Raw genomic sequence first — 13,406 nt, 5'->3', positions numbered from 1 at the left:
ATTGCGAATTCTTTCAATATATTGAACAAATTGCTTTTATTACAGCTATGTCTGATTTAACAGTAACTTAAGCTCCACCCGAAGCTGAAATTTGTTCGCATACTTTTTCCGTGCCGAAATCCGTAGACTTTGTAGTTATTTAAATAAATAAAATAAATATGTCATCATAAAAAAAATTGACAAAATTTATGCATAGTTAATGTGTTCGGTAGTTAGATATACAATTTTATCAAAATCATAACTACAAGTCATTTTTTTGGACTGTTAAATTTTGCATAGCTATTCTGACGAGGGTCCTTCCAATAGGCAACATAAATATATACATATATCTTGAACCATCGCTTAATCGCTTAATATTATTTAATGCGCTATGGACTGTTCGAGTAAATCACAGCCATGTTTTGTATATTTTCTTTCTATATATGAAACGTAGCCCATTGTAGTCAAGGATCAACAAGTTGAGGAACATAGATTGCAGAGTGTGAGCACAGCGGTATTAGTTATAGATATAATATATTAATGCAGAAGAACCAATGTTTTCATTTTCTATGCCAGAAAACCAGTCTAGGCCAAGGTTGCTCAGCTGCTGTTAAGGCCAGTTCATTTTCAGCCCTTTCAAGATGTCCATTTGCATTCAAAATTGTATTGTTCCAAAAGACATGTAATCTTTGAATTGGAGAGATTATTTTCACTGATTGCTGCCTACACAAATGCCCAGTTGGCTCATTTGACTCCCTCATCCATTCAGTCGAAGAACAAGATTAAGCCCTAAGACACAGCAGACGGAGGGGGATAATTATGTGTGTGAGGGTGCGTGTGTATCTGTGTGTGTGTTGATGGTGGTGGAGTCATGCATTATCTGTCTTATTGGGTACATTTACAATGCACACTTTCGGCATTCAGTTAATTTGCGATGGCAAACAGACAGGCGGCGAGGACGAAGCCAATGGGCCAACACTTTTCGACCACAATGCAAATCCTTTGTGATTGCTTCAGCTAAACAGACGCCCACACTCGCATCCTGCTTTGGGTGCAAAAGGACCATCAGGAATCAGCTTTACATTTGTTGTTGTTGCTGTTGCTCTTGTCAACCCGCCTGCTTGAGTTCCGTGCGTGTTTTCCCGCATTGTAGATAAGACACGCAACGCAGCGCAGTCGACGCCAGCGTCAACGTCAGCGTCAGCGTCAGCGTTAGCGTCGACGTCATCACCTTGTGCCTGCCAATGCACAACGCACATGTGTGTGAGAGCTTGTGGGCTGCTAGCTTGTCATTATCCCTTCACCACACCCACATGCACACACACACTCACATACACGCGCTGAGCAAGCAAAACAATTCCGTTTACATTTCCCACATTTCTCACACTCCTGCACACACACACGCCAGTCTGCATAAGAATGTGTAAGTGTGTGTTTGTGGCGTCCGCCGCTTTTTTGCTTTGCATACTTTTTGGGGCGCTGCTGCTGGGAACCGCACACATGTGCGACAAACAAACAAACAAACAACAACAATGAAATGCGTGCAAATTTTTAGAAAAATATACAAACACACATCAGCTCAGAGCTGGGTATTATCTCATGCAGCAGGCAGCAGGCATCAGGACGCTGCCGCTTAAATGGCGCTTAACATATTTGGTTTCTCTCTTCTTTTTTCTTTCCTTCTTCTATTATGCTTCGCTGTTGTTGTCAACATTGCGCTGTTTGCTCGGCTGTTGTTGTTTTTGTTGCCCGTTGTTGGTGTCGCTATGCTGAAAAATACATTTGCGATTCGACAGACCGTTAGAGCTCACACACACACGCTCACTCGCAGCTTAACCCCTTGCTAACAATAGTTTTCGATATCTTTAACCTTTGCTTGATAGATTCTTATAACCTGATATACTACATATATCTTATATCAGTTCAGTATGCCTGATCGCAAGCAGCACAGCTAAGATAAATGGGTAAGTATTTAATGTATGCTTGAAAAACTTCTTCTCTGTTTTACTTGCAATCAAAATAACCTATTTCGCTTAGGATACATGGTATATTTGCTTAACATACATATTCACACTTATGTTTCATATTTCAAGTAGCTTGCTTCAATAGCCGGACAGATAAAAAAACTGACAAAAAGTCAGGGAGACAGGCAGACAATCTTACATATAAAGCTGCCCAGCGAACTTAGACAGAAGAACTGCAAAATATGAAGTATTCGATAGCAAACAACAAGATTTATTTAAATCCAAATTCAATAAAAATATAACAATAAATATAATATAACAATAATTTCATATATTTCATATATATTATATGGAAACTAGTCAGAGCTGAATATTTGTTTATAAATAAAGTGAAGAGAAGCAAAGTAAAGTAACCAAAAACCCCTTACATCGCACCTTCTCTACTTAAAATAAATAATTGAACTGGATTAATTTCAGCCTAGTTCTTTCAGCTTAGTTCTTTCCACTTTTTGCTCTTGTCCTCAATGGGTTAATTTCGGGAATTCATTTGAATGCCGTAACACGCTTTGAAATAAATGAACGCATTAATTATTTTAACATTCATAAATCGCTAAGCTGTCGATGTCGATATCGATGTTTTTCTGCTCATGCACACACACACACACACACACACACAAGCACAGAATTTTTTTTATTAGCTACGCATAATTGGTGCGGCAATAAAGTTGCTGTTGCTGCTGCCCCTGCTCGGACATGGAACATTGCGTCGAGCCGTGCGTGACCCGACAACATAACGACATTTAAGTGGCCACCGCAGCTATGTGAAGTGGGCGTCATGGCCGTCGCTTTAGCCATGTTTGGCAACATGTTACAAAAAATTGATGCGAGTGCCGCTGCTGTTGTTGCTGTCGGTGTGTTGCTGCAGCTGCCTACCCACACACACGCACTATTTACGACTGGTAAAAAACCTTGTCAAATATTTGCCAAAATTTATTGACGACTCGTTGTACATGGCGTATGCGCAATGCCTTAAAGGCCCGCTTGCGCATTGAGCCCTTTGTTGTTAAAGTTGCTGCCAGCATCAGCAGCATCAGCAGCAACAATCAAGCTCCTCGGCCCGCGTGACAACAGTCGCTGCATTTGATAGCTGACTGAGCAGCAGCAACTGTCATTGTTGTTGACCGTGTAAAACGCAAAAGAAAATTATATTTAATTACTCAAGCAAAAGCATGACAACTGCAAATGTCGACAGTCCGCAGTGTGCGTGGGCGGAGTGGGGCAAAGGAGGCCCTGAGGCCTGGGGTAAGCACTGACAGCTTGTCAGCAGCAGGCGCCAATGCCAAGCGGCTGGTCAGTATTTTCTGTTAAATTTATATTTAAATTGTGTGAAATAAACATGCTTAAAAGTGAAAAGCGAGCTGAAAGAAGCCGGCAGCATTGCAAGCAGTCGCTGCAGTTGGCAGCAGCTAAACAAAAGCCACACAACGAGAGCAGCACAATGTGTGTGGGGGGTGTGTGTGTGACTGTATTTTGGGTAAGGCCCAAAAAGTCTTTAGTAATATCAGCTAGAAGCGTTGAACTCCTCTAAAACTAAAGATTAGATAAATAGAAAATAATTTGACTGTTATCTGAAGCATAAAACAAGTCAACATAAGTCCGATGAGTAAACTTATAGGAAGATATATTTTTGCTTGGTTTACAATAGCTAGACTTCGCTCAGTGCTTATCGCAGCTATCAGTAAATATGGGAGCAGCTCAAATTGGTGTGAAATTTGTTGTTTTCAATTAGAGCATTGCTAAAAGAGCAGCCTTGAACGTTCTCGAACCGAGAGTGAATATTGTTTATTGGCTTAATAGTTTATCCAAATTGATTATAAAAATATTTATATTATTAAGTCGTATCTTTTGTCTATCATTTAATTACTATCGCTCTGTGGCGCAATCAAAATACACTTATAATTGATGAAAGCAATGCAATGCAATGATGCCTAGCTACGTCGTAAGTCATGGGAGTCCACAATGTCTACATATATCTATTCACCCTCAGCTATTGGGGTTGGTGCATGCAAAGCCCATTTGCACAATTCATCAATGAAAGCATCCTCAGAATACAATGCTAATCTGAGGCTCTGACTTAATGTTCGTGTCCCTGTCCAGGTACACAGATCCATTCGACATGCTTCAATTGTTCACATGTTGCCCTACACGCTCCGCCCGCCCGCTAGTTGCCAATTGGCTGTCACCTTTGGAGATACCGCAAGGCACAAATGGAGAGCGTGAGAGAGAGAGAGAGAATTGGTAGAAGAGGAGCAGGCGAATCGTAGCATATGTACAGCCGGAAAAAACTCTACTGCAAATGACTTGTATGCCATTGAGATAAACCCAAATTTATTTATTTTTGCCATAAACTCGCAAAAGGACTTTTGGCTTGCCATTGTCGACTAGTCGCATGTGTGTAGGTGTGACTGTGTGTGTGCGTATGTGTTTGTGTGTTGCTGGCATTTCGTATTTGTATTTGAGCTTTCAACACCAACAACAATGGTCGCTGGCAACTAACTACAATTCCGTAGGCAATTAATTTAGTTGGAAAAGCCAAAAATACAAAACACATGCACACACACACGCACACCCAAACACCTCCCTCACTCACACACATACGTGGCAAAAATATAAAATGGCGCAATAGCGGCCTTCGTCGTCAGTCAGTGGCAAAAGGAGAAAGCAGCAGCAGCAGCAGCAGCAGCAGCAGCGAAAAATAAAAGCAAAACTTGAATGGAAATTCAATTGAGTGACATGAAAATGGAATTTTTCATATTTTGCTGCTGCTATGCTGCTGCAGAGCAACAACTGATGCTGCTACTGCTGCAGAAGCAAAGAGAAGTGAAACGTTTTGGCTGCCAGGCACATCACAAACACAATTTGCTGTTGTTGCTGCTGCTGCTGCTGCTGCTGCTGTTAGCCGCAATAATAGTTAAAACAACAACAATAAGCAAGCAACAACAGCCGGCCACCCATACAGCAGCAGTCTGTCTCTCTCTTTTGCCCACTCACTTGCCTCTCCCTTTAGCTCTACTCATGCTTTGCTTATGTGCTTTTCCCCCAAAAAACATTTGCGTCTGACATTTTCATAATTAGGTATTCAAAATCTTTAATAACGGTTACTCTTGCTGCTGCTGCTGCTGCTGCTGCTGCCAGTTGCCATTGCTGCTGTCGCTGTCGGTGGTGGCGGTGGTGCTGCTGCTGCTGCTGTTGTTGTTGTATCTCAAGCTGTTGCTCAACTCACACACACTCGCTTGCCTCACACACAAACGCATTCTTCTTAAACGTTTTTTGTTGTCCTTGCATTTTAGTTTTGGCTTTTTGTTGTTGCTACCGCTGCCACAAGCTTTTGTTTCGCCGCACCATAACAACAACAACTACAACACAATTTTTTGCATGTTTGCTCTTTGGCCAACTTGCCTTAGCCGCTGTCTGTCGGCTAACCCAAACGTCCGTCTATCGCAACTGGCAGTTGATTTGGCACGGCGCAGCGAGCTGATTGTGGATTGCCTTTGTATGTTGCAAAACACGTGACAGCTTCGATATTGTAGCTGAGCAGATGGAATAAGCAGAGTCTTCTCAACTTGAGATCCAGCTTTAGAGAGTTGCTCTTCTTATATATATTTTTTTATATTTTATATATATTTTATTATCTAATGGAGTCTGACTAAGGAACCCAGAGAACTCAGATAGAGAGAGATAACGAGAGTAGGCAGAGAGTAGGATCGACAGAGTGCTATTCTTATCTCATTATCTTCGTAAGCATTGCTGACATTCGAAGAAACCTTTTTGTTTAAACAAACCTTTGATCATTCCATTGAGTCATATTTTCTATTGCCTTTTCACTCTTTGATGATTTGAAATTCACAGAAAATGTATTATATTTCCGATTTTAATCTAATCATAGAACAAACTAATCGTTAGAGCCTTCAGTCTTTATATACTCAATAATAAATTTAATTGAAATGGAAGCGAGCAACATGAAATGTATCTGACGGCTCTTATTAAATGAAGAAATTTGAATGCTGTCCGCTTATAAGCTGTAACCGTGAAGAGCTGAGAAAATTTGCCTCGTCTTGCCCACGTCAAAGACTTTGCTTTGTCCGCACTTCAGTTTCCGTCAGTAGCAGCAACAGATGCGGCAGCAGCAACCGCGGCAACATTCATGGCATCCCCTCGTTCAACAGTTCCCCCGTTAAGAGGCACACAACAGGCAGCGTGTCCAATTCTGGACGTCGCCTGGCTGGCTGGTTGAAAGATGCGACAACTTCAGCGTCTGTCCCTGACGGTGACAATTTTTGCGCGTCTTCTTGGACAGGCCAACCGCTGAGACATGCAACAAAGAATCACAGTACCTTGTCGACTTGCTACACCAAGTTGACTTGTGGGATTGGAATTGTAATTGACGGTAGTTCTATGTTGCCTTAACTTAATTATTCAACATATTTATTATGTATATTTAGCAGCTTCTGCATTTCCGTTGTCTTCTCTGCAACCTTGACTTATGTAACATTGCATTACACACTATGAATGTCCGACAGTTATTTTGAATGATTACATCAGATTGAAGCTGCTCTGGCTTCATTATGACTAATACTAATAACGTAATCTCACTAAGTTTCTATTATCGAATTTCGAGAATCAGGTGATACCATTTATGAAGATAAGTGTAATAAATAATATCATTGATTATCATTTCACACGCGCTCAGAATATTTACCTATATTCCTATATTACCTATAGTCCTTCAGCTAACCACTGTCCCAACCTGTACGCTGCAGCCACAGATTATTTTCGAAGCATCTTGGTAAAATCTCTCCTTTGACTTCATGGATAGCTTCGGCCAGGTCTATGCTTTCTTCCACATTGTAAGATTTTATAAAATTAAAATTAAATAATTTAATTATTAAATAAATTATAAATTAAAATCGAAATTAAAAATTTCAATTGTTATTATTGTTAAAACAGTCAACAAAACCATAATTTTTAAGAGTGTATTTTTCGGTCTTCTGTGTGGCACTATAAAAATCGAAACAAATGCCTATCTGATAAGCGATTACAAAGTGAATATATTTGCTATATATGCCGATTGTTTTAGTAGCGTGGGTCAGTTGCAACCCGAATTCGGAATAGAGTGGAGCCCTCTCAGTTAAAATGAAAAGCAATATTTGTATGGTACTGATCCTGCTAGGCTGTGCACTGAATACCGTTCGGTCACAAACAACGGAGGTCCCAGAAACAACAGAGATTGGAGAAACAACGGAGGTCTCAGAAACAACGGAGATTCCAGACCCTACTAGTTTTCCACTTTTTACTTGCACTAGATATGCGGGAACTGAAGTCGACCTGAAAGGCGTAAGTTAACGCACAATACTTGCAGCTGTGCCCATATAAGACTCTTCTCGTACACAGCTTTCCGGTCTGTGGTTTGAGACGGCACGTGGCATTAACATCGATAAGATGGAATGCCTGAACTACACACTGGCCGACAGCCCCAACGATAAGAATAGGCTGGAGTTGCAAGTACGGTATGTGTATGCCGGCGACAGCAAGTGGGACAGCGTCAAGGAATCCAAATCATTGCTCTGGGATGATAATGCTAAGAATGGCGTCTTCACATGGAATATCGGGGAAACCAGCACCATACCCATCACCTACAAGTTGGTTGAAACGGATCTTGATTCATACGCCTTCTTCTGTGGTTACGGGGGCATTTCAGATGTGTCGCTCTTCAAGGTGTGGACACGCAATCGCCATTTGACCGTGGAACAGAAGATTTTCATCCAGAACAAGTTCAAGGAGATATTACGAATTCAAGACCTCAACTGGGTGGAACAATCAGAGGAAAAGTGCAATAACTCCGCCATGCGTACAGCCGGAGGAGCTCTTCTGGCATTGGCTCTAGCGCTGATTGTAGGTGTTAGAAATATTTAAGATGTGATTTATTAATATTAATAATATTAATATAAATTATTAATAATATTAATATAAATAATAATATTATTATTAATAATAATTATTAATATTCAAGCATTTCCATAGCTTTGCAAGTGAGCTGATTTATAAATGTGCAAATTTAAGAACTCGGTAGAATTATGAATTTCATATTTCCTTCTACAGTATTTTGAAATATTAAAAATATTTATTTAAGTTTTACGGATATATATGTATGTTGTGTTCAATTTTGGTTAAATATATACAATAAACAAGTAAAAAAGTTCCAGTCGGGGAGCCCGACTAGGAGATACCCTGATCCCAGTCAAATCTGCGTTTTTTAATATTTTATGCAAATTGTATCGAGCATTAAAAAAACAAATAAAAATCGACATTACGACACAAATTTCTACACAATGCGCATCAGCTCTACTAATACTGCCATCATAATTAAAAATAAAAAATGGTAAGAAATGCCCCTTCCGCCGCCGTGCTCGAACCCAAGGATTAACCTCTCACGATCGCCGCCTCTACCAACGCCGCTACTAACCTGCTGTAAAAAAGAGTTACAAATTTTAACTTAAGTAGCAGCTGATGACTCAAGCACAATTTAATCGCAATTTCGATTCTTGGAATATAAAAGAATACACGCATTTGAATGTATGTGTGCACACGCATAGGAAAAAAGCGTGCGCGTGGCGATGCTGACATGTGCTTTTGCAAATTGGCCAAACGTTTTGTTTAATAACTTCTGTTTTACTTAATGGATTTTAATGAAATTTTCAGCATATGATCTACATATTCTATTGGCATGGTTGAGATGCAAACGCCTTCACATAATGGCCCTTTTTCTAACTGATCTTCAATTTTAAGAATTTGGGGAATTTTGGAGCAGGTATCCAAAATCCAACAAAAATCAAAATTGCATAAAATATACACAAAACTAAATAAAAAATTTAGAGTCTCTAGTTCTTAAGAGGTACGAAATATAATTTATTAACTTTATTTCGATCATGCTTTTATTCGATAACAATTCAATGATATGCGCGTGCTATGCACGGACCTACAAAGAATGAGATCGATGCGTTCATACATACGGACAGACGGACGGACAGACAGACGGATGGACGGCGCTCAATCGACTCGGCCTGTCGTCCTGATCAAAAATATATATACTTTTGGGGTCTGCCACGCCTCCTGCCTGTTATATGCATTTGCACAAAACGACGAGGTGAATTAGTCGTGTCCTATATATATATATATATATATATATATATATATATATATATATATATATATATATATATATATATATATATATCACAAAACATATATATATATATATACATGTGAAAAGATATTTAACGGGTAGAAGGAGACGTGGCAGATGCCATAAAGGGTGTATATTCAAATTCAGGATGACGAGTTAAGTCGATCAAGTCATGGCCGTCTGTCCGTTCATCAGTCCACACGTCTGTCCGTCATGTGAGTGCAACGATCTGTCAAACCACGAAACTTATTTTAAATATCCACACGTATCGCACTGTTTCAAAGATATTTTTTATTCGAAATATTCTTCATTTAAGTCAATGGATATTTCATGTCATCTCAAGGAATGTTCTTTAACATTTGTATCAAGAAGGCTCGAATATCATCGTAAAATGCTCCTTTCATGGCAGTTTAGGAAACAGAAAATAGTCGCATGGTGATAGATCAGGAGAATATGGAGGGTGTTCAGGTATAACGCGAACAATTCTTGACCACAAACGATGTTAAACTTGTAAATAGTAGACTCTATGAACAGTATCCCTTGGAATCGTACAACGTGATCAACATTGTCTGGATTCTGAACTTCTGGAAAAGCAATTTTTCTCAAATCTTCTCGACCATTTTTAAATTGAACGAGCTAAACAATCATCACTAAATGTTTTTCCAAATTTAAAACAAAATTTAATATTTGTAATTCTTAAACCTGTCAGCCGATTTACATGAAGAAGATCTGTACCTTTCTAATTCTATCAACACTTAATAGATTGCGTTACGAGCTCCATGATTTTAATAAAATGCCACTTTGTCTATTGAACATACATACGTAGTATGAGACGAGTATTTTTCCTCGATAACTCATCCTATTTGTTTATTATCGTGAAAAAAATCGATCATTTCGCTTAATTTCAAGCGTATGACACTCTAAAAAATTGATGAAGAAAGTCTAAAACAAAAGTTATTCAACAATAAGTTCTAATAGTGCAGACTATCTGCAGCCATGTGCTGAAGCAGAGCGCATGTGTATATGTGTGTTTGGAATATATGTATAAAATAATAAGAGAGTCTAGATGTAGAAATAATGATAGAATATCACCGCTCTGCAGGTTGAAGGTACCTCCAAGTCGGGAACCCCCGATTAGAGCTTTCTTATCTGATTCTGAACAGGCACGTGGAATCGTGAGCTCAACAATTTAATGCTAGTTGGCTAATGAAAGAGTTTATTGGTTCGATGACAAAAAATAAATGTGTACGGACCCTAAGGGCGTGGTAAGTCTTATCAGACCTTGTAGTGATTTTTACAACTACTCAGTTTCTTCATTATGACTTCATTAAAGCTCTTTCTATTTATTTTCTTTGTTTCTTCAAATAGCAATTGATCAATTGATTTTTAATCGCTCTTGGAAGCTAAGGCTTCTGATAACTAATTTCCTGAAAGTTAAGCTCTCTTTTTCAATTTTTTTATTCAAATGTTAATCGCCCCCTCGACTTACTTACTCATTAGCGTTAATTTCTGTAAACAGGTTTTCCGACTGCAATTTGTTAATATCACATCTGTAGGATGCCTATGATGCTTAGATTGCTAATAGGAAAATCTTCTAGTACTTTCCAGCTCTTGATTGCGTCGATCTCCTTCGCGCCTTGCCGCTACTGGGTATCCATACTAGATTTTCAAGCCATTCTCTATTCGTATGGATTCCTCGAGATAATCGTTTTGTCGATAACTTATTCCGCAACCATCGTGGATTAGGTTGAAAGATGTTCACAATTTTGTTGGAACTTGCAATCTTGGCGTGGTATATGGTTTGTTATCTCCTGCATGCATGATAAAGCTAATTAGTTTTCATACCCTGATCCCATTGAAAATGGGAAATCAGGATACAATGGTTTTGTGATAATGTATTTAACAGACAGAGGGAGTCGTGGCGGATCCCATAAAGTATATATATTCTCGATCAGGACGACAAGCCAGGACAATTGAACACTGTTCGTAGGTCTGTCTGGGTTCGATTGTAGGCAGTGAAGAGACTTTTTAATGTTTTTTTTTTTCTAAATATAAAGTGGCGGGGTTAGTAGCGCTGATGCGCATTGCATAGGCAATGTGTCGTAATGTCGGCATTTATTGGTTTTTTATTACTCGATACAAACTATTGAAAATATTAAAAAAAGCAGATTGTACTGGGATCAGGGTATCCCCTGGTCGGGCACCCCGACTAGAGGTTTCTTACTTATTTTGAATAATTTTATGATTCTGATTGATTATTAAACGGTCGCGATAACAATAACAAACAGGTAATGATAACGACATTGATAATTGTTATTATTAATACAACAAAATAATCGGACAAAAATAATTAGAATAATAGCACATTTGTTATGTAATTAGACGACCCTTCACCAAATCTATTTCGACTCGAGCTATGAGTCAGTCGGGTAGGTCTTTATCATAGAGAGGTATTGCCACTTAAGTAGCTTGTCGTAAAAGTTAGTGAAATTCTGAGGAATTATTGGACAAGTGAGCACTGGGGAAAAACCTTACAATCATGAATCGATTGCAAATTGATTGACGAGGTGTGCCCCCAATGGGAATAGTAAAAATGTTTTTAATTCGTTAACGGTTCCAAACAGCTAAAAGTCTTATTGGTCTCTCAAGCAAACTGACAATTTTAGCTCGAAAACTCAGGAAGTCGTTTTTTCAATCTCATGAGGGATCCGCGATTATTTAACTATCAAATTTTGGAGCTCTAGCTCGTAATAAATGGCTTTTTCCAATTCGCATCGCTGCTACCTAATGTGTAAATTGCAAATATCAATTTTGTAGAATGGACGGATGGACGAACAGCAAATCGAATTGTGCATAAAACCAATATACTCCTTTCACATCGTTCACTTTTAAAATATTATAAATTTCACTTTCTATTTGCATCGATTCTGCATTAGACATTTCTTCGAATTTCAAAACTTACCACAAATATCTAATCTGTCTACCCAATCAGACATGAACCTACAATCTTAAGTACTTGTATCGTGCAAAATGTATGTGATAAGCACCATTGATTTACAGTTGCATTACCCATGTATCTGTCAATATCATTTTGATAAGTGTAATGTTTTTGTTAATCTTAAATAATGGAAGCTAAAACCAGTAAAATATGTAATAAGAACTGAAATATTTTTATTTAAATTTTTATATTTTAGACAGAATTTTTAGTTTAACTGATTTTATATAAAGAAGTTCATATATTACATAAAATTATATTCACAACATCATCAACTATCTATTTGATATAATTTGCTTTATATTTCAAGTTAATGCTATCTTATAACTGGTTATCTGGTTAAGCGATAACAGAGTGAATATATTGGCTATATATGCCGTTTGTCTTAGTAGCGTGGGTCAGTTGCAATCCAAATTCGGAATAGAGTGGAGCCCTCTCAGTTAAAATGAAAAGCAATATTTGTATGGTACTGATCCTGCTAGGCTGTGCACTGAATACCGTTCGGTCACAAACAACGGAGGTCCCAGAAACAACAGAGATTGGAGAAACAACGGAGGTCTCAGAAACAACAGAGATTCCAGACCCTACTAGTTTTCCACTTTTTACGTGCACTAGATATGCGGGAACTGAAGTCGACCTGAAAGGCGTAAGTTAACGCACAATACTTGTAGCTGTGCCCATTTAAGACTCTTCCCGTACACAGCTTTCCGGTCTGTGGTTTGAGACGGCACGTGGTATTAACATCGATAAGATGGAATGCCTGAACTACACACTGGCCGACAGCCCCAACGATAAGAATAGGCTGGAGTTGCAAGTACAGTATGTGTATGCCGGCGACAGCAAGTGGGACAGCGTCAAGGAATCCAAATCGTTGCTCTGGGATGATAATGCTAAGAATGGCGTCTTCACATGGAATATCGGGGAAACCAGCACCATACCCATCACCTACAAGTTGGTTGAAACGGATCTTGATTCATACGCCTTCTTCTGTGGTTACGGGGGCATTTCAGATGTGTCGCTCTTCAAGGTGTGGACACGCAATCGCCATTTGACCGTCGAACAGAAGATTTTCATCCAGAACAAGTTCAAGGAGATATTACGAATTCAAGACCTCAACTGGGTGGAACAATCAGAGGAAAAGTGCAATAACTCCGCCATGCGTACAGCCGGAGGAGCTCTTCTGGCATTGGCTCTAGCGCTGATTGCAGGTGTTAGAAATATTTAA

General features: G+C 38.9%; 1 protein-coding gene across 1 annotated transcript; it reads left to right on the top strand.

Moving 5' to 3' along the window:
- The first annotated feature begins 12,585 nt into the window (after positions 1-12,585).
- Positions 12,586-13,406, top strand: LOC111599669. Its single transcript, XM_023315374.2, has 2 exons — positions 12,586-12,827; positions 12,885-13,406. The coding sequence occupies exons 1-2, from the start codon at positions 12,627-12,629 to the stop codon at positions 13,404-13,406; spliced, it is 723 nt and encodes a 240-aa protein (XP_023171142.1). The 5' UTR covers positions 12,586-12,626.

Source organism: Drosophila hydei, unplaced genomic scaffold, assembly GCF_003285905.1.
Source record: "Drosophila hydei strain 15085-1641.00,03,60 unplaced genomic scaffold, DhydRS2 tig00000060-arrow-pilon, whole genome shotgun sequence".
Classification (NCBI taxonomy): Eukaryota; Metazoa; Arthropoda; class Insecta; order Diptera; family Drosophilidae; genus Drosophila; species Drosophila hydei.
The sequence above is the reverse complement of the archived record's forward strand: the minus strand, read 5'-3'. Positions and strand labels throughout refer to the sequence as shown.

Coding starts and splice junctions, on each gene's coding strand:
- LOC111599669 (XM_023315374.2), top strand. CDS start 12,627: ATGAAAAGCAATATTTGTATGGTACTGATCCTGCTAGGCTGTGCACTG. Junction 12,828..12,884: donor CTGAAGTCGACCTGAAAGGC/GTAAGTTAACGC, acceptor TCCCGTACACAG/CTTTCCGGTCTGTGGTTTGA.